This window comes from Zeus faber (genome assembly GCF_960531495.2).
Source record: "Zeus faber genome assembly, chromosome: 11".
NCBI classification, from domain to species: domain Eukaryota; kingdom Metazoa; phylum Chordata; class Actinopteri; order Zeiformes; family Zeidae; genus Zeus; species Zeus faber.
Genome location: NC_137205.1, coordinates 26,868,655 through 26,893,027, shown reverse-complemented (window position 1 = coordinate 26,893,027; position 24,373 = coordinate 26,868,655). Strand labels below are relative to the sequence as shown.

General features: G+C 46.5%; 3 protein-coding genes across 4 annotated transcripts in view; all 3 read right to left on the bottom strand.

Moving 5' to 3' along the window:
• Positions 1 to 271: 271 nt before the first annotated feature.
• Positions 272 to 1,844, bottom strand: tcap (titin-cap (telethonin)). Its single transcript, XM_080009715.1, has 2 exons — positions 1,494 to 1,844; positions 272 to 1,272 (listed from the first exon to the last, which is right to left on the bottom strand). Exons 1-2 carry the CDS (start codon positions 1,640 to 1,642, stop codon positions 882 to 884), a joined length of 540 nt encoding a protein of 179 aa, XP_079865841.1. The 5' UTR covers positions 1,643 to 1,844; the 3' UTR covers positions 272 to 881.
• Positions 1,845 to 5,658: 3,814 nt separating this feature from the next.
• Positions 5,659 to 8,921, bottom strand: LOC307237383 (melanoregulin; the record flags this gene model as incomplete). Its single annotated transcript, XM_080010096.1, has 5 exons — positions 5,659 to 5,847; positions 7,042 to 7,205; positions 8,083 to 8,173; positions 8,366 to 8,528; positions 8,827 to 8,921. 5 exons carry the CDS (start codon positions 8,919 to 8,921, stop codon positions 5,659 to 5,661), a joined length of 702 nt encoding a protein of 233 aa, XP_079866222.1.
• Positions 8,922 to 10,324: 1,403 nt separating this feature from the next.
• The window catches only part of stard3 (StAR related lipid transfer domain containing 3), a 14,986-nt gene continuing 937 nt past the window's right edge, over positions 10,325 to 24,373 (bottom strand). The window contains exons 2-15 of one of the 2 annotated variants that reach the window (XM_080009713.1): positions 22,945 to 23,179; positions 22,505 to 22,582; positions 21,522 to 21,599; positions 21,326 to 21,379; positions 20,480 to 20,597; positions 20,287 to 20,388; positions 20,144 to 20,199; positions 18,214 to 18,306; positions 17,698 to 17,760; positions 16,112 to 16,207; positions 15,672 to 15,751; positions 14,709 to 14,813; positions 14,510 to 14,603; positions 10,325 to 12,049 (exon numbers count right to left, since the gene is read on the bottom strand). In XM_080009713.1, coding sequence (XP_079865839.1) covers positions 11,942 to 12,049; positions 14,510 to 14,603; positions 14,709 to 14,813; positions 15,672 to 15,751; positions 16,112 to 16,207; positions 17,698 to 17,760; positions 18,214 to 18,306; positions 20,144 to 20,199; positions 20,287 to 20,388; positions 20,480 to 20,597; positions 21,326 to 21,379; positions 21,522 to 21,599; positions 22,505 to 22,582; positions 22,945 to 23,154 — 1,335 coding nt within the window. In that variant the 5' untranslated portion in view covers positions 23,155 to 23,179 and the 3' untranslated portion in view covers positions 10,325 to 11,941. The remainder of the gene's footprint in view (positions 12,050 to 14,509; positions 14,604 to 14,708; positions 14,814 to 15,671; positions 15,752 to 16,111; positions 16,208 to 17,697; positions 17,761 to 18,213; positions 18,307 to 20,143; positions 20,200 to 20,286; positions 20,389 to 20,479; positions 20,598 to 21,325; positions 21,380 to 21,521; positions 21,600 to 22,504; positions 22,583 to 22,944; positions 23,180 to 24,373) is intronic. The other variant, XM_080009714.1, reaches the window with a different exon arrangement.

Genomic DNA, 24,373 nt, shown 5'->3' with positions numbered 1-24,373 from the left:
CCTCCTCCAAAAAGACCTTTGCCACGAAATACGCTTTGTCCAATGACTGGAGACGGACACGGGAGTGAAAAGCAACTTTTATTATTTATACAAAAATAAATCTCGAGGAAAAACACATTCGGTCAAATAAGTCAAACTTCAATCAAAGTCCCCAAAATAACCTCAGCGGAGGAACTGGAACTCAATAGCCGCCCAGTCCTTCGTCATCATCCTTTCCGTGGCCCAGCTGAGCTCTCTGTCCCTTCCGCCCCCCCCCCCCCCCCTCCCCCCGAACACCTTCGCTTGCCCTCGTTAAACACGGCGACTCTCCGGCGCGAGAGAAAAGGAATCGAGAAAAAAAAATAATAATAAAAGAAGCTCAAAGTGACGCCGCCTCGGTCGCTCCGGCTGCTCGGCGGAAGCGGCCGCCGCAAACGGAGGACGGGCGGGGAATGCTCTTTCCGCGGCCGCAGGGGATTAGGCCGGTGCGCAGCTGAAAGAACACACCGGACACGCCCACGCACACACAAACACACACACACACACACACACCCTCCTCGGCATTACAGCGAGGACGCCTCCACATGAACATTCCTGGCATTCACCAACAGATGCCGACCGTGACACGGGGCGCTGTTGTGTTGAGGGCACTACAGACAGACTATCATCTATAGGAAACATGCCACGGCAGATCAACTTTATACATACAGTATTTTTTACGCTGTTTTATTTTTTTCTGATATGCTACGTGCGTGTCTGTCTCCCCCCCCCCCCCCCCCCCCCCTCATTCATCATTCTCGTCTGAGGCCACATTGTTCTCCTCTTCAACGTCCTCTATCTATCTCAATCTCTCTCTCTCTATCTCTCTCTCTCTCTCTCTCTCCGGCCCTTCCCCGTGGGGTCTACCCCCGCTGGGCCTCCTGGGACATGGAGCGGCCCAGGGCTTTTGGCGCTTTGGCGAACTCCATGCGGACGGGCTTGACGGGCGGCAGGTCCCTGGTGATCTCGTCCACCGTGCGCTTGTCGGGGCAGGCCCCGTTGGGGACGCGGAAGGGCTGCAGGTCCTCCTCGGCATGCGGGGCCCCGCGGCCCAGCCGGACGCCCAGCTCCGCGGGGGTGAAGATGGGCAGGGGCAGGGTGTGCCGCTTGGGCAGGAGGCGGTGCTCCCTCACGCCGGTCTCCACGGTGCCCGCTCTGAGGACGCCCGAGGGGCAGGCCTGGACCAGGGAGCGAGCCAGCCACTGGCGGGACAGAGTCTCCCTCCGAGAGGTGTCGTTCATGGTGGACCGCTGCCTGCGGGTGGAGGAGCACCAACGGTGACGTACTGCACTGACTTCATTACACCTCAACTGCCCCCTTGGCTCTCAAAGTGTCGACCCATTTATTGGACATAGTTCATTTATATATAAAAAAAAAAAAGATTAAAGATTTAAAAAAAGAAAGATCTGTATCAGAGCGGATGTTATCTTTAATGAGAGCCCACGGTGGAGCTCAGATATGGGCTCGGTTCTCACCTGTCCTCCGGCCGGGTCTTGAGGCTCACGCTGTTCCAGTCAGCGCTGTAGCTCTCCCGCTGGGCCTTGTTCTCCTCCCGAATGCTGCAGGCCAGCTCGGCCGCCACCACGGCCCCGTCGCGCCTCTCCACCACAGTACAGAACCGCATCGTCGCCGGCTGTGAACCAGGGTCTTGTCTCCCGCCTTCTGGGCTTATCCTCGTACCTCCACCCGGGTCTCTGAGGCGGCTCGGTTGGAGTCTCGTTCTTCTCGGGTCTTTCCCCCGCCCCCCCCCTCGGAACGCCGGCTGGCAGCGGTGTCTGCGGTGGACTCGGCTCGCGGTGCCTGTTTCCTCCTCCCAGAGTTCACCTCTGTCTATTCTACTCCGTGTCCGGCCGTCGGCTGCTTATAAAGACGTCCGGCTGCTATTTTCTGATGCATGGCGTCACTCTACAATCAGCGTGCTCCGACATCCGACACCCAACACCGCCCGCCTCCTCCTCTGCGAGCTGGAACCCACGCTGAGGAGGGGTTACGGGTAATTGGGAGTCAACCCCACCCTCCCCACCCCGCGATACTCCAATTGTACTGCCAATTACCTGGGTAATCACGGCTCGCAACACTTTCTGCTTCAGCTGGTACCGGCAGCTCAGAGATGAAAGTAACGTCCTTCGACGCAAAGGCGGAGGCTCTACATACAGCCCAGAGATTATAGAAGCACGGAGACAGACGCGCCGGACAGGAATCTCGATGGAGCTTTGGTCTTGACGGACGGCGTTAATGCGGAAAGGGAAAAGGCCACGGCGGCCGTGACAAAGCTGTTTTTCCATCTACAAAAAGTCCCCCTCCCCGTCACCGCACGCATGTGGGTACTATTTATATACAGGGGGATTTGCTGTACATAGCTTTTTTTCACTGTGGTCGTCTGATTGAGATTGAAACCTTTTTTCCCCGAAGACAGACCTGAACACTGCGCGCGCACGTGATAGTATCAGAGTGTCTGTAACGCAGCGCGTTACGACGGCGAGGTGCACGGGGCTGAAGAGCAGTTGAGAGCAAAGCAGTCCGGTGATGTGGTGTCACCGTTGGCAGATTTCAATAAATTAAAGATGTTAGATATCCAGGCAGTTTTGGTAAGATGACAGTGATCTTCCAGTCGTTGTGACGGCGCCTCAAACCGTGACCTGGCGGCAGGAGGTCGACGCCGGGTTAAAACTGTATTCAGCGGCAGCGCCGGCCCTTGTCCCGACTTTCTACCGTGAATGTTTTTTTTATTTATTTCATCTGATCCGCTCTGACAGGTGCCTCCTCGTTGGACGCCCTCACGGTTGTTTTCTCGCCGCGAGACGCTCCATCCCCGGTGACTCATCGTCGTGGCGACAGCGGAGCACGGTAGTCAAAGTCAACTCGGGTTACAGGCTGTGAAACACCGTGCATACAGTACACGTACACACACACACACACACACACACACACCTGGTGGTGCTGTGTTACAAGTCGTTGAATGAGTCACTCAGCTACATCAGGAACTGATACTATTGTATAACACGCAGATCATGTATACAGCAAAAAATCACACGCTTCATCAAGAACCTTTCATCACAGTTACATATTGCAAATATGTTGATGTGGAATGTAAAGCAGAGGACAAATGCTGTGGCTGCTGTACATGATCATCAATCAATCTTTAATAACATGAATTCGATATTGACACCTATGAGGAAAAATAAAGACAAAAAACAACCAAGTTGTGAACGGAACGTCTCCATGCGACAACCAAACCCATCAAACTGAAAGGCTGGGACAAAACTTTCAAGACGTTCCTCATATTGATGAAAACCTGGGATTCCCTGGCGAGTTCCACGCGGAGGGCAGAGGTAAAGAACCAGAGGCAGAGTAAAGGCAGAGTCGTTTGGTTTTCTCAACGTCCAAATGTGAAAGTTCAGTTACTTCTGCCGTTTGAAGCCGGAAGATCTACTGCAGTGATATGTCATGCTGCTTTCCACACCTCCAGCAGAGAGAGAGAGGGAGAGAGAGAGAGAGAGAGAGAGGGAGAGCGAGCATGTGTGTAGAGGAAAGGTAGACCAGGGTGTGTGATGTTGCTGGTACGGGGCCTTGACTCATGTTATGCAGCCATGGCAACCACAAGATGCCATTTGAGAAAGGTAATAAGTCGCCACGCAGCGTTTTGCTGGTGAGATCAGATGGATTTTTTTAGAGCGTGCGCAGCTGGTATTGAGCACTCAATTCTTTGACTTAGAGGATATTAGACCGTACTTTAAAGATGCAACAGGGCCGCCCCGGGGCTTTAATCAAATAGCACCATAATTAATTTCAGGATTAGCGTCGCAAATAAAGCGTGGTTTCTCATCGACGCCAAAGCGAACCGCGTCATGCGACCATGACACGAGGTTCAAGGGGTGGTCTTGGGGTTCCTGGGGTTTAGGAGGGGGTTCTGGAAGGTGCTGGGTTTTTTGTTTTTTTTGGGGGGGGTTTTTTAAGGGTTGTGCGTTTTTGGGGAGGGTTGGGTTGGCTCCTGGAGGACTCCGGGGGTTTTCTGGGGAGGGGTCACGGTGGATAAGCAGATCTCTGTCTGGACGCTCGGTTCCCGCCGGGCCGAGTGGAGAGGAAACTTGTGTTGCATAACTACAGCTACAGCTAGCTGCAGTGGCATTTAAACTAGCTTCGGGGGGGGGGGGGGGGGGGGGGGGGGGGGGGGGGGGGGGGGGGGGGGGGGGGGGGGGGGGGGGGGGGGGGGGGGGGAGGGAGGAGGAGGGAGGGACAGAAACAACAACAAGATAATACTGGAAAGAAAGAGAGAAAGAGGACAGACACGGAGGTATAGACAAACCCAAGCGAGAGAAAGAGGAACAAATAAACAACAATGGAGTAGGAGAGGAGGGCGGGAAAAAATATGCAGACAGAAAGAAAGAAAGAAAGAAAGAAAGAAAGAAAGAAAGAAAGAAAGAGGGCAGGACATGGAAGGGGAGAGGGGGGCCCGGTTGGAACAGTGTCAGAAAAAGTCAAAACACGGCCCAATCCCGTCAGTAAACACATCCATGTGTGGAAGTGTTTTGGTTCGAGTGTCCGGTCATGGGTTGAGTTTGCGCCGTGTTGCGTCTCCAGGGGAACGTGCGTCCGGCATGCGGCGCGTTATCTGCTCGGCCGGCGGGAAGCTCTGGTTCCAGGTCCCTCTGCGGCCCCGGCGCCGCCGGGCCGGGTCGGCGTTGAAGGACATGTCCTCGGCCCCCTCCTGGCGTCCCCCTTACATAACGTGGCAGCTGAGCGGCCGAAACGTGCCCATCCCTGTGCGGGCCGGACCCCGTGCCGGGGCCCGGGCGGGAGTGGGCCGGGTGGGACGGGCCCCACTGGCGAGGCCACGTGAGGCCAGGGGGAGGGATGCCTGGAGAAGGCTGTTGTTTCCACACTTTAAAGGAGTCATACGGCAAAAACAGACGCATGCGCTCAGCGGTCCGCAGCACCGAACAGGCAAAACCAGATCTGTTTTAGTGGCAAACTGCTCAAGCCCACACCTACTACACAGTCGTGATTGTGGGCTTCACCAAGACGAGAGAGAACAATGGTGTCCATTTTACTCACAACGTACAAACGCTCCTTTGGTTCCAACTTTATTTCAAATTCATCTTCAACACGCACGCACACGCACACGCACACACACACGCACTACATCTTCATCCTACTCGTCCTCGTTGTAAACCCGCGGTAGAGCACATCAAAGTCTTTGTCTCATCAGGGGGGAAAAAAAATTCTGCAAACCTGCCGATGTCACTTTCCAAATAATAAACAATTAAAACGCGGTCGTCGAGGGCGGTTAACATTATTTAAGAGGCGATTCTGTGTTTGAACGGAGGGACTGGTGATCGTCATGAGACGCGTTAGAACTGGGACGCTGCTCGTCGGGGCTGGCTGCCCTGCAGAAGCACAAGGCTGTTTTCCTTTCTTTCTGGCTAAAGGGACAAAGGAGGGATTGTTAAGTCTTAAACTGCAGGGCCGCTGGAACCAGCAGGCTCCGGAGAGGAAGGAGCGGAGGACAACGAAGAAGAAGAAGAAGAAGAAGAAGAAGAAACACGTCGCCCCCTCCGGCTCTCCAGCCGTGGCCTCTGCTGCCCCCTGTCCCGTGTCTGTGGCACTGCAGTGCCAGGATCTTCCGGGACCAGTTTGAACTCAGTCCTCTTCCTCGTCCTCTTCGTCGTGGGGGTCCCCGTTCATGGCCTCCACCCGGGCCAGCAGCAGCGGCAGGTCGATGGACAGCCCCGCCCTGCCCTCCTCCTCATCCTCAGAGTCCCTCGGTGGGTAGAAGCGCTTCGCTTTGGCCAGGAAGTCATCGGAAATGTCCAGGTATATGAGACGGTCCTGGGGGGACACACACACACACACACACACACACACACACACACAGTATATTATATGTGTTTATATAACCTAAAGGTATTTAACCGGTTAGACAACTACATAAGCAGTTAAACAGATATATAACCAGTAAGACAGGTAGATAACTAGTTACATAGTTATATAAGTCATACAGTTATAGAACCAGACAGACTGGTATATAAACAGTTAGATAAGTATATAACCAGCTAGAAAGGTATATAACCAGCTAGATGAGTAAATTACCAGTTAGAAAGGTATATAACCAGCTAGATGAGTATATAACCAGTCAGAAAGGTATATAACCAGTTAGAAAGGTATATAACCAGTCAGAAAGGTATATAACCAGCTAGATAAGTATATAACCAGTCAGAAATGTATATAACCAGCTAGAGATGTATATAACCAGCTAGATAAGTATATAACCAGCTAGATAAGTAAATTACCAGTCAGAAAGGTATATAACCAGCTAGATAAGTAAATTACCAGTCAGAAAGGTATATAACCAGCTAGATAAGTATATAACCAGCTGGATAAGTATATAACCAGTCAGAAATGTATATAACCAGCTAGATAAATAAATTACCAGTTAGAAATGTATATTACCAGCTAGATAAGTATATAACCAGTCAGAAAGGTATATAACCAGCTAGTAAATTACCAGTCAGAAACCAGCTAGATAACCAGCTAGATAAGTAAATAACCATTCAGAAAGGTATATAACCAGCTAGATAAGTATATAACCAGCCAGAAAGGTATATAACCAGCTAGATAAGTATATAACCAGCCAGAAAGGTATATAACCAGTCAGAAAGGTATATAACCAGCTACATAAGTATATAACCAGTCAGCAAGGTATATAATCTCATTGTCACCAGTGACTATTGCAGTCAAACTATTGTTTCAGTGTGATGAGCCTCATGAACCACACATCAAAATATATTATAGAACCTCTTTTTAGATGTTCTATATATAACATAACACTAAACTGACCTATTTAAGCCACTACATATCAATATACTTATCATTTTACCATTGTTCTGTCAATTCCCTGTTGCTCTACGTGTACATTGTTGAATTGGGACTTGGATCATAATTCCATCGGTCCTCAGAATGTCTCTGCTGCAGCCTTCTAACCTCCCCCTCCCCCGACACCGCCTCTCTGGCCGCCGTTCTCACCAGGATGAAGAGGTATCTATTGGGTGGGGTGTCCCTGCTGTTGAAGATGGAGGTCTCGGAGTGGAGCCGCTGCAGCATGGCGCGGGCGGCGGGGCCGTTCCTCATGCGGTCGTGGGAGGCGGTGGCCGACACGGTGAGCAGCGAGTCTGCTTCCGCCATGAATCCTGACAACACACGTCGTCATTGTTGTTAAGGCTGTTTCTATTATCAGTCCTCAGCTCCAAATAGCGCTCCGTCTATTCCTCCAACAGAGTGGAGAGATAAGGGCATCATGTTTTTACAAGGACACATAAGAAGAAAATCAGGTTGCTTTTCTCTGACATCGGACGCATGGGGCAGATCCTCTGGTACTGATACTGATACTGATATTGATATTGATATTGAGGGCCACACCTCAGGCGGTGTCATCATAAACCTCCATAACCCGGTTCTTAAATGTCTAACTTGTATCAGCATGCCAACGGCACTGAGGTGGGCAAGGAGGCGCCCTCCACCCTACACCATCCACCCATCAGCCTGATTCTTTAGAGCAGATCTCAGAAGATGACCTCAAACACCAAAGGTGAGACAGTGGTGTCGTTGATTTGGCTCCAACCACCCCACCCTCCTACCGGACGGGTGTGTGAGGGTGTGTGTGTGTGTGTGTGTGTGTGTGTGTGTGTGTGTGTGTGTGTGTGTGTGTCTGTGCCTTGATCCAGCGACTGAATCTGCATACTTTGGACATCGATCTTTCAAAGGCTTCTGCATATTTCATCCTCAAATTAAACCTTCCACTCGGCGAAATACAATTCCCTCCCCCTTTCCCGAATAGCGTCGCCCTCCAGCCTCGCGCGAATATTACTTTTCCTGTTTGGGAGGCCCTTCCCTCATCCTGAAGCCAAAACAAAGCAATCAAAAAATGGCGGCTGCCGCACGCAACAAGAGAGCGCGGACACGGATATGGTCTGGGCTCCACTCATTGCTCCCTCAGCCTCCCTTGTTCCTTTTCGAAATGTGCTCGTACTTCTCCGCACAGCGATGGCAAATAAGAGTCCACCTCACCCAGGTTCTCCAGGATGACTTTCCAGTTGTCCCGGACCTCTCGCCGCGTGTCTCTCACGGCCTCGATATCAACGCTCAGCCGCCGATAGCCCTACGGAGGAGGGAGGAGATTCGGTTACGTCGATCCTCTTCACTCTCAAATCGGTTTAACTTTATGAAAACGCATATTCTGGACATTTGAATGACTCGTGACTTCATGGCATCAAATTTACAGAATTGTTTTTTTTTTGACGGCACCCCCCTGCCTGTCCACTGGTCCCCTCGGCCTGAATGGGCGTCTTACCGAGGAGCCCTTGCGGGTCTTGCCCCTGGCCTGGAGCAGTGTGTAGAGCATGCGGTCGTCATCCCGCTCAGTGTGGCTGGGGTCGCGGGGGTCGCTCCACAGGTTGGTCTCCTGGTCCCTGCGCTTCTGCACCTCTCGGTCTAAGTACTCCAGCGGGTCGTGGCTGCTCAACAGAATGATGAGTCAATGAATGAGCTGCAAACATGGTGGACAGACTGGTCAGACCCACCGGTCCACCGGTTCCCTGTTTGGTTGGACTGAGTCGAAGGTGAGACAGGCAGGGTTACACATGCATGTGGAATTATTACGTATTGTGTGTTAGAAAATTGTCTAAGTGTCTAAGTGTGGTGATGAACATGACCAACTTCCCACAGAGATGCAAAAACAAACAAACAAAAAAAAAAAACAACAGAAAATCTTTTTGTTTGGGTACATGCGTAGTTAGCGGTGGCGTCCCTTACGGAATCAAAGACTGCTTCTCGTCATCGTCATCATCACCAGCGTCCCCGCAGAAGCAACAGCACTGGATACAGAACCTCCTTAGCGCTGATCCCATATTGAAGAACAAATTAGAAAAAGGAACCAATCTGGAGCCTGTGTGAACCGGAAGGGTTGTCCGTGTTTGGCTCCTCAGACGGAGCGGTTAACCACTTGTGAAGCCGTTGAGCAGCGGTGCGGTCATAGGCCGAGCTGAACTGAGGCGTGGTCCCGTGTGGAGTCCAGCCTCACGTGGGACACGCTACAAATAGTTGGCCGTTTTTTTTTTTTGTTTTTTTTTTCTCCACAAAATAAGTCGGCGGGTCACTTCCACGTAGGTGGTGTTCAGCCCTGAGACACTGCAAGCGACACCATCGTCATTCTTTTCTACAGATCTTAGAAGAAGACGAAATCTCCCGGAAAAAGCATCGAGCTCAGGAATAATTCAAAAGAAAAACAAAAGTCTTCCACGCAGCTCTGTCTCTCTCTCTTCCGCCTCCCCCACCAGGATGCTCTGCCGATTCAGATCCGGAGGAATCAAGCCCAGTCCAGGTCCAGGCCCAGGCCAGGGGGCGAGACTCCCAGCAGAGCAAATTATGCTCACCCCAAACGCTGCCTCTCATCTGCCTCTTATCCACTGCGGGGAGACCATGGAAGGGGCTGGCCTTGCATCCCCACACACACACACACAACACACACACACACACACACACACACACAGAAGACAGTCATAGACAGTCACAGAACACAATCATGTGAGCTCCACAGTTTATGTTCTCTTTGGCCCCCGGTGCAAAGCCTTAACACCACCAAACAACCAAATATATAAAAAATAAAAACCTAAAAAAAACAAAACAAAACCCTGTTAATTCCCACAAAGCTGCCACATGCAGGTCTGCAAAGACCGATAACATTGTACCATCTGAACAAATCCAGAGTGTTACAAGGCACCGTATCCGATTGTTTAAATGTGTAGAGAAGGACAGGGTGCACTCCATTTCATTCACTATTTGTCTGCTAAATGTCTCACCGTTTGGAACAAGGAGGCAGGATCGCCGCTTCCATCCGATAAGCATTGTAGACCGTGTGATGGAGAGAACGTGATACGGACAGATGACAAAGGGGCTGTGATGCAACGCTTGACAAGGTTCACGTTACGATGGATAGGATAAGAGAGTGACTCGCATGTGATGTAGTCGCCGGTCACAGGGCGGCAATCATGATATGAACTCCCCCAGGGACCTGTCAGCTGCCTTCAAAAATGAGCTGACGTCCCAGAACAAATGTCAGCTCAGTAGAACACCGTCACTGTGCAAACAGACCGGACAATAACACTGAAATGAATCATGTGGATGAAGTGAAATGACTCCTCCAACAGCCACTCAATGTATTGAACAACAACTTAACTCTGAAGTGGCACTGGAAATAACTTACAATCAAATGACGTACAATACATTTCTGCTTTTTTTTTTAAATTTTTTATTAGAGATTATTGTCAGGTTACATTTTCATAAAATATACAACTTCTAGAGTGATAACAGTTGAGCTGGTCAGTTGTTTTGTTTGTATAATGGCTTAAAATGAACAGTGATTATAGAGGTTATAACCGCAGGCATAAAATAGAACACAAACAAAAAGAGCTGTGAAGGCTTGAGTTTAGAACCGTAGAGAAGCTATGGTTTAGCACAAGGAAAAGCAAACGAACCGAACCCTTCAGTGAAGGCACCAAAATGTCTTTGTAGTTGTGTCGTGCAGTGAAGTGTAAACGCAGCATGAATTACAGCTCAGTTCAACTCCGACACCTCGTCGACGCTTTCCCATGAACGTCACGATCGGAGACAGATTTAGCAGGCAGCAACGCAATGGGATATTTAATTGGAGGCTTATATCCATCTATATATCCATATATATATATATATATATATATATATAGATATATATATATATATAGACAAATGGACACAATGAGCGTAGTTCCACTGGAACGAAGGACCCAGCGTCGATGCTCTGCGAGCTGTGTTATAACAAAGTGCCGATTTGGGAAAAAATTATACAAGAAAATAACATGAACGATAATGTCTTCTGACAACACTGCATTTCATACTGTTGGCCTATAAAAGTAAAAATGAAGAAAACATACTGTCACTGCCACATTTGGAAGCCAGCGGTGAACACCTCCTCAGAAGCGGATCATCACGTAAGTACAGTAACGGCCAGCTGCTGCCAGAAGGCCACTTGAGGTTTATGGCACAAACTGAAGCTTTAGATTCGGGGAAGCGGCCTTCCGCTCGGGCACTGATTCGTCTGCCTGGCAGTGCACTTTGGGACAGGATGTGACTTCACGCACAGCGGCTCCTAATTGCTTCAATTCACATTTGGGTGCACCAGTGTTGTCGCCCTCTAGTGGTCAGGTGTCTGCGGTGCGTCTCGTGAGCACACGACGGACACTGTGCGTTGTGATAAAAGTCCAACACGACATGGCTTGCGAGCGGTGCACCAGAGACATATTTAAGACTGTGCAGTGAACACACACACACGTGCACACACACACACACGCACACAGGAGAGTGTTTCCGATGGACGGCAACACCACGCAGCAGCATAAGGCTCAGAGAAACAGCTTCAGTCACGACGCTTCACTCCTTCGCGAGAAACAGAAAAGTCCAAAGACAGAAACTTCCGCCCGAGTCTGCGGTCCACCGGTAAACGGATCCTCACTTAGCTCGGTTTGGCAGCTTTGGGAAGAACATCACGGATAATAATTCTCATTGCACATTAAGCAAAAACGTAAATTTCTACTTAAAAAAGAAAAAAAGTGGATCGTTAAAAAAGGAAGTTTGAGCCTTCATACGACGAAGAGCCCCCTCTGCTGGAGCCGGATCTCCGCGTCCCCCCCACGGTCGATGTGTGGAGGTGCGATCATGTGACTCACGCCCAGAGTCCTGGCACCGGCACAGTAATTATGCTGCTGCACCAGGAAGGCACCAACCGCTAACCGTCTTGAGCACCACAGTCTTAACTAGCACTAAAATAGCAACCAGCAGCACCACCTGTCGTGGCACCGGAACAGGGGGTCTCCAGCGAGCTCTGCTGCGGCCCCTAGCGCCGAGTGGCCCTCAGGTCAGAGATCCTCTGCCGTAAATGAGCCATGAATTCAAACATGGTGGCGGCGAGACTCTGGTGGATGATGTACCGAGGGAGGCGGCCCTGCAAGAGAGAGAGAGAAACACATGAACCAGGATAGAAACAGGAAGGAGGTCACAGGAGGTGGAAGGGGTGGTCTGGTACTTTGATAAAGCCGTTTCGATCCCCGGCTCCTCCTGGCAGCATGCTGAAGTGTCTTTGAGCAAGACACTTAACCCCCAAACCGCTCCCAATGAACCTTGCATGGCTCCCTCCATGGGCGTATGATCAATGAGGTCATGTAATTGTTGATTGATATGGTTGATTCCCCATACAAAGCAGAGATGCACTGCTATTTCTTACACTTTATTGTATTTGGTTTTTTTCGTATATAGTGTAAATACCAATCACTCTCTAATGAAATAAATCGTAGCTCAAAAGAAGATGCTTGAACTTTAAATCAAGGAACTAAATCTCGGGGAATCTAAATTTAGATTCCCCCACGACAGATTCTCAGAAGTGGAGCTGAAAATCCATCCGCCATAGTTGTTTGTTTGGCTCATTGAACAGGGTTCCATCCACATCTGTCTCACTGCTCTGCATTGTCCTGCTGCAGTCACGCAGCTCTGCGGCTGCTCTGTGGATGGAGAGGTAATTGTGCCCTCTGGTGTGAAGGAAGTACATTTTGATTTTGTGCTCCGTCTTTCAAATTGTCATGCACTATAATGCATTTTAGGGCTGAACGGTTATTAAAATTCAAACCAACAAATCAAGATTTAATAGAACAAAATTTTAATTAGAAAAAATAAATAAATATGTATATATATTTTTTTATGTTACACAACCTTACCGGGCCAGCTCTTCCTTAAGGCGAGGTAGGCGACCGCCAAGCCGCCGTGGGGCGCATTTTGCACACCTGTCTCACTCTCTGAGGGTACTGAAGATGCACGGGATCGGTGCACCAGAATAGTGTGTTCTTATTTTATTTTACGTTTCCTTATGAAATTAAATCGCACGTAATGGGGACACTTTCTCCGTGCCTCCCGATTGTTTTAACCCCCGGTGAGACCCGTTGCTTGGCCCGGGCCGCGGTGGGCTGTGCGGGGCGTGTGCTGCTGGCAGAGCCCGGACGGAGCCTCTTCCAGAATAATGTGTCTGTTTGTATTTTTATAGGTTTTTTTTAATTGAGTGAGCATCGAGCTGCCCCTGAGCACACAGAGCGGCGCGCCGTGTCTGTGGACGTATGCACGTAACATTTTTATGAAAAATAATTTTCTGCTGAAACACTGCATATTATTTGAATGTTAATTTTCAGATTTGAACAATTACAAGGCTTGAAGTTAAATCAATCAGTCAATAGTCTGCTATGATTGAAGGTTTTTCTTTTAACAATTCTATAGTTAAATAAAGATATGTTATTCATATCAGTTCATGCATTAATTCATCCCATTTCATCATAAAACGTAGAACTGGCCTGCAGGAAAGAGCCATTTATATGTTGACTGTGTCCAATGTTGCGTTGTTCATACTATAGAAAGATTTACTAAAAAAAAATATATATAAAAATATATATATATTATTATTATTATTATTATTATTATTATTAATAATAATAATAATAATAATAATAATAATAATAATAATAATAATAATAATATGCCGACATCGCCGGGGGGGTGTAACATCGGGGTGCTTTACCCTCCTTTCCTCCCTCATTTACTGCCATAACTTTGACAGGAAGAGGCCACGGGACCAGTTGTAGATCCAGTTTTCCTGGACCTAATTCAGTTTTTCAATACATGTTGTCGTCCAATGTTCATGTTTTTGTGTAAATGTTACATTTACATTTAGTCATTTAGCAGACAGACAAATGTTTGTTTCTATGTTTATTTGTCACCGTGGTGATACTCCCCCTCTTGGAGTAGTGATCAGTTGCTTATAGACCCAAACATGATAAATAGTTCTCCAAAGGGGGGGGTTGGTGGTGGCTCTCCATAAAAACTGTGCTCCAGTCATCCTACAGGTCGTCCACAGGACAGAGTTATTGCAGCAGTTCTTGATGATTTTAGAATGAATAAAGAGTTGCATTGCAGGTGGAGAACTTGAACTCCTCTTGCAGACTAACTCTGTCCTGGATGCAAATGGCACAAATACTCTGTGTTGTATGCCCAGCATGCTGACAGCACAGGTTAAAAAAAATATATATATATATTAATAATATTATTATTATTATTATTATTATTATTATTATTATTATTATTATTGTTATTAATAATAATAGCATATTAAATCGCAATATTGGCCTAAATAATAATAGTAATTCATAAATAAATAAAAATAATAACCGCAATTTGTTTATTTTTCCAAATCGTTTGGCCCTAATGCATACTATGGTTTTGGACATTCTAAACCCGATCACATACTAACTTGCCGTGCTAAACAGGACACTAGCATCAGTATCAGTACAGTATGACTGGAGCAGCTTCTCGGCTTCAGGGCTCGGTTGAAACAGGCCGTGCACTGTCTGCGTCCTCCTGTTCTCACCTTCAGGTCGGTGTTGAGAACCCAGATGAAGGTACAAACAGATGGGTTGCTGCAGGACTTGAGAACCACAAAGCCTCCGGGGCCGTTCTCCCCCCTGGGGAAGAAAACACCATGTTCTCAGCAACGTCAAAACAAACCGCTGCACCATCATCAGGCGTCTGGATCCGGTCTCAGGTGGGACGTGTGCTAGGGGTCTGACCTGACGTAGCGACTGTGCGGCGGCTTGCTGTCATGGTCGGTCGCCATGCCAGCAGAGAGATAGCTGTCTCTCTTGCGCTCCACCCGTCGCACGTTGACAAAGTCCCTGAGGAAAGAAAGGAAAGGGTGGATGACGACATCCTGCTTCAAGTCGTGGAGTACACCGAAGCAGTAGGAGCAGGATGAGGGCGGGGCACAAAGGAGGGGCTTGTTACAACCATATGTGGGCGGACAAAGGGGCGTGGTCACCGGCTGCGGACGACAGCACGGCTCCCTTTCCCGCGGTCGCCAAGCTGCCTCGCATCGGCGCTGATTGGTCCGACTCGAGGCAGCGTAACGCCATTCCTCCTGCGTCCGAGAGGATCAGTATCATCCGCATAATTATAACAATAATACTCAGTTGTGATATATAATTGTGGCCAGCGTACCTAATTGTGAAGTTGACAATAAAAACTCTCGCCATGTTGGCGCACCACGGCCAGAGAGACTCCGTCTCCCTCCCTAAACCCTTACCTGTGGGCAGGAACCCCCACAAGTTATAAATCACAACTTGGTGTAGAACGTGGTGTCCGAGGCAGCTTGGCGGCCGCGGGAAAGGGAACCGTGCTGTCGTCCGCAGCCGGTGACCACGCCCCTTTGTGGGCCACACCATAATTGTAGGGAATTTATTTTGTGATAGAGAGATGTAAAAAATATAGATAGATATGGATACAGAAATATATAGCTGCAGATATAGAGACATTAAGAGAGAGTGATATTGAGATATAGATAGAGATAAAGAGAGAGAGTATTAGATAAATAGAGAAAGATAGAGATAGAAATTAAGCAAAGTTAGAGATTAAGATAGATATCCAATAGATAGATAAGCAATGGATGTAGAGAAAGCTAGAAATAGATGGATAGAGATAGTCTGAAATACCTACATAAATAAGGATAGCAATAGAGAGCGATATCTCTTTGGTACCTGGGAGATACGACTCCTCCCGCAGCTCCAGAGGACACGTCGTACGACACCATGGTGTTGTCGTCAACCATCTGCAGGATCTGCGCTCCGCAAAAACCCAGACAGAACAAAAAAAGAAACATACAGGTTAATTGGGGATATCAAAATATTAACCCCACGTTCAATAACACGTTGATATGTTATGAAAAACACACTGTGTTAAATTCACATTGACACAAGTCACAGTTGAATGGGAGATTCAATATATTCAATATTTCACAAATCCAGGTGAGTAGTACATAATACATTCAAAACCCTCCACTGGTAATTAGACTCAATGCGAGACTAATGAATGTCTAAAGGGCAAGAGAGAAATGAATAAACACTCTTTTTTTTAAATTTCCAATTAATGGCACGATAACTTTGACGGTCCTAGTCATGGCACATTTTTGTAAAAGTACCTGGCAAGCAGAGACTGTTTTGTTCCACTGCACCATCTTCTCTGGCTGCAGAATGACTTCCTGGTACACAAGCTCAGCAGGACACTGCATGAAGGCCTGAGCAAACGTGGGGACATAGTTAATAAATAAATAAATAAATAAATAAATAAAACAGCATTCGGACAGCTGATGATTATCTACACTATTTTTTGAGATTCAGAAGATTTCAGTTGCGTTTTAGTTTAAGCTCAATTCATAAAAGGGGCAGAAAGATTAATTGCTAGAGCTTGGTTTAGCAGGTAGTCGCGCCACCTAGTGGATTTAGTTCCGCGCTGCTGGACACTGACATAGAGCACAAAACTTTTATAAACAAAGGCGCAAACAATGAAATAAGTTTTGATGAGCCAGTTGGTACACACACCTGCTCTCACGCATGGTTCAGAAATACAAATCTGGTGAGAAATTAAACCAAACAGCCTCCGGATCGCTTGAGGCCGCTTACATTCTGTTGCATCTTAAACGCTGTGAGTTTAAAATCTTCAGTCCCAAAGGACTACAACGAATCAAAAGCAAACGTTGACAAAGGAATAGATGATGCTCGAGGAACGTGTTCATAAATATTAAACAGATTTGCAAATAATAAAAAGAGACATATGACCAGATGTCCACTAGGGGGCAGCGTGAGAGGGGAAAATGACCTCTATTCCCAGGGAAGCATCATGCACCACGTCAGGGGAAAAAATGTCATCAAACACTCATTTGTATGATGCACTATTGTGCCGTTGTACACATCTTTAAAAGTGGTAATCTGTCATAATATTTTCATAGAAACATCCCATACTTTCTTAGCCGGCACTTTGTAGGAAACAACCACCCAATGTATTTGCGTTCTGCATGTGCTCCTCTATATACAGTTTGCATTGTTGGTGGCGGGGTCCACCTTTCTAGCCAACAATTCACCGATCGACCAAAGTCGCAATCGCAAGAACTGGAAGGCAGCGGCAGGGAATTGCGTAAAGCAACGTAGCGGTCACCTGTCGATATGGATGGACATTTACCAAAAAAGAACAGCACCCTCGGGCGAAAACATACCCCCACCTCAAGTCACCAAGGAAAGTGTTAGAAACCTTTAAAGTTAAGTTAAAATTTCAAATGGAGTTCTGGGACGGGGTATTGCTGTTCTGTTCGTCGTGACTGAATTGCTGTGTCGTACTGTTGTATACTGTACTGTACATCTCCATACTCACCTTATTCACATGCACTTTACTGCACATATCTGTATATACAGGGTGCGTTGCAAAGACATTTCACTGCATATATGTATGAACGTATGTATTTGTATGTGACAAATAAAACTCTGGAATCTAGTGTAATACATCCAACACGGAAAACCTTATGGATTGACACTTTAATAAAAATATAATCCCATCCTACCACTTTTGAGCCCGAGAGGAGCATTCATTGCCTGATACATCCAGGGCGTGTTTTGTTTCCCATGTTTCACAACATGTTTTTCGACTGATTCCCCAATGTGCCATTTCATGAAAGCCATCTTTATTTTTGTCTATATTTTGATCTAGTCACAGATGTGAAAGAGGACGCTGTACCTTGAGAATGAAGGTCTTTCCGTGAAAGGGAATCTCAAGCGTGAACACGGAATCTCCCATTTCCTGAGGCAGAAGGGAAGTGTTAGTGTCACAATGCTTCCTCTAAGTCATGCTCTAAATAATTTGTTTCACTATAATGTAGATCATATCAGTCCCAATTCATCTTACCCAATATATTAAATCAGGCAGCGATTGATTTGGTGACCTTATTTCAGTTTATACAATCATTGCCTCTCTGAATGAATTTGACCACCTAAACAAACAAGAAGCTGGTAGTCAGCCCGGCCTAAGAATAAGGGGTGTCACGATTCTCCAAATCCATGATTCGATTTGACAACAAAAATACGGGGAGAACTGCGAACCTTCCTGTGATTTCGAAGTTCGAAATAGAACGCTCATTTGGATCGATTTTCGATTTTGCATCGGAATCGTGACACTGCTATTAAATAACAATCAGGAAAAGACCTGATTGTATGAGGGGTATGAGGGCTCTCTTTGTGACCAAAATTAACTCACATTGTTCTTTTCAAATTTCCAGTTTTCCTCTTGGGTTAAGATCTGTTCCACAACTGACATCGCCTCCCGGCCCTGTCGAACGTACTCCTTCTCCTGGGGGGAGTCAGCCAAGAGTCAAAACACAGAGCACAGCTATAGCCATAGCATCATAGAAAAATATGTTCTCTCCTGCATGTTTTAAGCATCACCGTGGGACCAGCAACGTGAGATGAACAAAGCAGATTCTCACCAACTCTACGAGCTACAATTTTTCCATCGTTGGGACCTGCGTCATCGAGTATTGATCCAGTATTGAGGGAGTTGTGTCACTGGTGAACGTGGCCGCGATTGCACCACTGAGCAGCAGTTGTCTCAAGCTATTCTCTCAATACTAGATCAATTTTAAAAGATTCTGAAGCCAATCACTCGGCTTGAGTTCTAGTGATAAAAAATAAATAAATAAATAAAACATTGTCTTTAAATGCTATTTCAACAAAAGCTGTTTTTTGGGGACTGAAATTTCAGGATGAAGATAAAATGCACTATGACCTTTACAGGGGAACTTAATTTGACCTTCTCTAAACTTTTGAATGCACATGTCCAATTGTTCAATGTTTCAGTACTTTTTGCACAACTTGCTGTTCTCTAACAAGGAGCTGAACGGCAAAATTCACAACAGGTGTTCGATCCATGAATCGACCAATACATTTCCTGGTTCAGTTAGAATTGGTATTTAAACAGTCCTCTTCATCATGCTGTTCACATTCTGACATCATGAGACCAAGACGACACCTAACAACTGATCAACAGTACCTGGCCATTGTGAGGCTTCAAACAGGATGTTCTCAGAGGGAAGTGGCCACTGAGCTTAGAGCGTCACAGTGTCATCAGCAGGTTGCAACAGAGATACAGAGACTGGAAGAGTCACAGAAAGGCATAGAAGTGGACGTCCTTTGGCCACATCCCACACTGATGAGCGCTTCATTGTGAACAATGCCCTGCGGAACCGGATGATGATGCCACTCAACTCCAGGAACCTTTAATGGAGGTGAGAGGCACCCAAGTGTCACGTCAGACCATTCAAAACCGTTGACATCAGCGTGGTCTGTGTGCTAGACGACCTGCAAGGGTACCTGACCACACCAACAGGCACAGACATCATCGTCTTGCATGGGCCAGGGAGCACTGACGCTGGACGAGGGACCAGCGGCCTCAGTGCTGTTCTCTGATGAAAGTCCATTCACGTTGAACAGAAATGATGGCCGCCAACGATGTTGGAGACGTCAAGGAGAGCGCTATGCATCAGCCACTGTTGTCACCAGACGAGCCTTTGGTGGTGGTGGTGTTACAGTGTGGGCAGGTGTGTCTAGTCAATACAGAACTGCCCTACACTTTGTGAATGGTACAGTGACAAGCCCATACTACCTGAATAACATCATTAATCCAGTCGTTGTGCCCCTGCATGAACAACACAGGCCTCATTTCATCTTCATGGAGGACAATGCTCCAGCTCCTCGAGGTCGCATCATTAGGGAACGGCTGCTGGAGACTGGGGCACCTCAAATGGAGTGGCCTGCACTTTCTCCAGACCTGAATCCCACAGAAAACCTATGGGATCAGCTGAGTCGTCGTGTAGAGGCTCGTAACTCTGTACCCCAGACCTCAATGACCTGAGGGCCGCCCTTCAAGAAGAGTGGGGGGCCAGGCCTCAGCAGACAATAAGTCGACTTATGAACAGCATGAGACGTCGTTGTCAAGCTGTAATTGATGCTCAAGGGCACATGACAAGTAATTGAGACATTGACATTTTTTGTTGTGGTAAACCCACCACTGTTGTCGGCTTTTGTTTCAATAAATAGTTTGAGATGAGGAAATTACCATTGCATGCGTCTACTTGAATGCCCTACTTTCATGATATAATATCACTGTAGCGTGACTTTTTATAGCATACCTGAGCAGTGACTGCTCTGCGCCCCAAACCCTCCTCGTCAAGATCCTCCTCAGATTCTGTGGGAACCAGAGACACAGACTAGAACCGCGCCCCTCTGAGTTGCGTCTCCGTCACGCTGAGCGCCCTGTGCTCGCGGCCCCTACCTGCCGGAGACTCGGGCGGGGAGTAGAACTGTCCGTCCGACACGGCGCGGGGGTAGATCATGGGGGCTCGTTCACAAGCTGCGTTCACAGCCGCCAGGTAGGCTGCAGGGCCGGGGGACCAGAGTTAGAGCAGCCGTGCATCCTGTTTCAGTTTAAAAGTCAGTCGCCCCCCACCCGTCGCTCCCCCGCTCACCCCTCTCGTCGTCGGCCTCCTGGGTGAGCACCTTGAAGTCGAGGAACCAGGTTTCAAGCCAGGCCACCACGAAAGAGGCGATGGGCAGCACGTAGCCAAAGGCGTTCTGAGACAGGAGCTGGGAGGGGGAAATCTTTTGTTTACAATAATACAGAAGGAGCCGTAGCAGAGATCATAGAAGCATTTCATGTTTAACTTGCTCATTTTTAAATACGATAAAACGATTATTTATCCTGAAGGATATTGCTCTGCCAACAGTTGCTCAAGAATAAAACTGATAAAAAGGGTGCATAAAGTGGAAGGTTAAGCAATGTATATAAATGTTGTAAACAACATAAAAGTACAAGACACATTAAACACACTTGGTTAATTCAATTTTAGATTAACAAAAACTTTCACCGGGGTATGAGGGCTTTCTCTTTGTGAGGAGCCGGCGTTTGAAACAGTCTCTCTGCTCTGATTAGAGATGCCGGCTCAGTTTAACCATTTAAATGCAGACCTGTTAGAGCACAGCCTACTCTAATCAGCTGCAGAATATCAGCCGAATCCACCATTCGTTTTTATTAGAATTTACAATATTTACTTCATCACTATTCATCTTAGTTATATTACTTTAACTATATGTACCAAAGTAGATATAAGATATTCCAATGACCGATAGATTGTAATTATATTGACCAAATGTTTTTAAATCCCAATTGGCAGTACTGGGCTTTGAATAAAGTTGATTTCTATGAGTTGTTCTGTGTAGAATTCTCTTGAGGTTACACTTTGTGAACAGTCACACAACATTACTTGTGTGAAATACAGAAGTGTGAAAGAGGAAGTGGTGTTGAGGAAACTCACGTTAGACATGATGACCTTCACAACCAGGAAGGCACTGGTCACTAGAGTAGTGATCTGTGGAGGGAGGAGAAAGAGTTGACAGTCACTTGCCATCAGTATGTACTGTGAGTGTGTGTGTATGTGTGTGTATGTGTGTGTGTGTGTGTGTGTGTGTGTGTGTGTGTGTGTGTGTGTGTGTGTGTGTGCTCTCTCTTACCGCTATAACCCACCAGTGCCTCAGATGAAGAGCAGCGTATCCAATTTGCAGAAGCAGGAAGCGAAACAATGCAAGGAGCTTTGCAAGACACAAACACAACAAACAAATGTTTCACCACAATTATTATCAGTTTATTTTTTATCAGCATATACGGCCTTCTCAGAAGAGGCCATCAATGTGTACGCGCGCGCGCGCACACACACACACACACACACACACACACACACACACACACACACACACACACACACACACACACACACACACACACACACACACACACACACACACACACACACACACACACACACACACACACACACACACACACACACCTCTTTAAACTTAATGTGTTTTTTTAGTTTAGTCAATTTATAGAACTCAATTGTCACAATATATTCTAATGGTTTGGATAATATTTAGTCCGTGAATCAAGAGCAACATTGGTGAAACATTCAATCATAATCAAACTGACAGCCTTTTTTTCCCCCCTATTTTACAAAAATGACAAAGCAACTTTGCTGTCAACACGCTGGGATAAATAAAAACATTAATTACAGTTCAAATAACATTTTGCCATATTCTATCAAATAAATCACAATTAGATTTGAGTGCACAACATATAGTTCAATATTCATTATATAAGGCTAATAATATTGCCCACTAGGCATCCACTGCAGCCAGGCAGTCCTGAAAGGGGGATTCCTGCCCATCTGGCCCCTTCTCAATGTTTCTTCAATTTTTTTGTTTTCTTTGCTTGGGTGGAGGTTGAGACTAGGGGATGCTAATGACTTTGACTGCACTGAGATTAGGAGCAATAGAATAGAGCAATAAATTTGACTGAGGACTGTCAATATTGATATCTTTCCTATAAAAAACTGATATATAATATCTGTAATATAATAATAAGAATACTGGGACAAAACTATGGCAAGTCCAAAAATCCAATAAGGCCAAAGCCTCCAACAGGGGAGTAAACTTACAAAGATGTCGAAGAAGGAAGACTTGAAGTTGTAGTGAATGACCTCCTTCTCCAGGTTCTCCCAGATGGTGCTGGAAATCTGGAGGAGACCAGAGCCAAGAGGACAGTTGAACCACGAGACACAATCAATGTTAAAACATCACAAGCAGCATTGAGTCAGAAGCACCGACGGCCAACACGTCAGCAACACTTTAAACATTGACCCAGCTGACGCTGTCCTTTTTGAAGCTCATCCAATCAGAATACATCATTTGGCACATGGCAAGACCCAACACTACGTGACCAAAAATAAAACTCAAAAATGATATAATGCATTAAAGTGGATTTCGGTTATAATCTCTACAAGGAATAACGATAATAAATTAATTTGGAATCGCAAAACAAATGGATATATTCCAGACAACAATGATGTCCATAAGCTCACCGCGGCTACACACTCACATTCAGCTCTATGATCCACAGAAGGCCGATGAAGAGGAGGTCGAAGGTCACAAAGAGGCAGAAGGTGCGGCGCACGTCAGAGATGGCCTTGCGCTCCCCGGGCGGCACCAGCAGGTACGGCGAGGGGAACGACAGCGACGTGGAGTAGGAGGCGTTGAGGGAGGCAATGGCTGGGAGGCTCCCCCCAAAGTCATACACTCCATTGGGCATCCTGCAGCGTCATAGAGCACAGCGCCTGGGAGGAGAGCAACGTTTCGACAGCTGGATTTATTTATGAAGTAAAATACAAAGCAGAAGTGTGAAACCTGCAACTAAATCAAGATAAAAAATATGTGCTTTGTTTAGATTCCCCTTCAGGTTGCAAAGGGTGATAAACTTTGCAGCATATTTCTCGGAGGTTGAGAAACTCAAATCAAAAAGATCCTACATAATAAACATGGACCTACACATAATAAAGGAATATTAGGTGTGGTGGTAGATTTTGGTAAAGACAGCCTCATTTATAATTCAGCTGTATTGCAACCACGCACCGTGCAATGCCAAGCCAGGTCAAATTATTCATAAAGTACATTTAAAACAGTCCGTGTTGACAAAAGTGCTGTACAATTTAAAAGAACACAATCATCATCAGAAAACATAAATAGGCGCAACAAACATAAAGGATAAAGGGCAAACTAAATGCATATTATTCCTATTTATATATATGGACAATTTCCACCTTCACCTTCTTAAATTTTGCCACCCTTATCTCCGCCAGAAAATCCGATATAATTTACTTACAGTAGGACCTCTGAGCAGACAACCTAGCTGTTCTTTAACAGCAGCCCGTGTGAAAGTGTTTACTAACAGTATGATCCATAACCATGAATAACTTTCTCAGAAACAAACATCTTATAAGCCAGTACATCTGTAACGGTAGTCTGTCCTACCAGGCACCTTAACAGGGAGACAAAAAGATTTCAATAAATATTTGACAATATTTGACAATAAATTATTTTGCGACTTACAGCTGGAACAAAGCTGCCGGTCGGAGGAGCGCTGGTTCAGTTGACCGTGAATACAAAAAACAAGGTCCTAGTGTAGTATTGTAGGCAATTTGAGGCAACGTGTAGATAAAATAAAAATGTCTAAATGAGAGCAAAGCAAAAAGAAAGCCACCGATTGGAATGGCAGGGTCACATAGTCATAAAGCAATTTAACAATCTTGTAATACAAACAACCTGAATATTTCCAAAAGAGAAACTTTAAACTTCCTCAATTATCACTCTCGCTTCTTGCTGTTATTTAACAGTTTTATTTGACTGGTACATGATGGCATTTCGAAAAACATGTACAGCGTATATAAATACACTTTTCAAAATTCTGGTTTCAATTGTTTATTGGGATCACCATTAGTTGCTCCCAAGGAAGCAACTATTTTTCATGGGAT

What these genes read in the sequence shown, in the direction of transcription:
- tcap (XM_080009715.1), bottom strand. Translation starts at nt 1,642, where the DNA reads ATGCGGTTCTGTACTGTGGTGGAGAGGCGCGACGGGGCCGTGGTGGCG. An exon ending in AAGACCCGGCCGGAGGACAG is followed by an intron (nt 1,273 to 1,493) that starts GTGAGAACCGAG and finishes CTCCACCCGCAG; the next exon opens with GCAGCGGTCCACCATGAACG.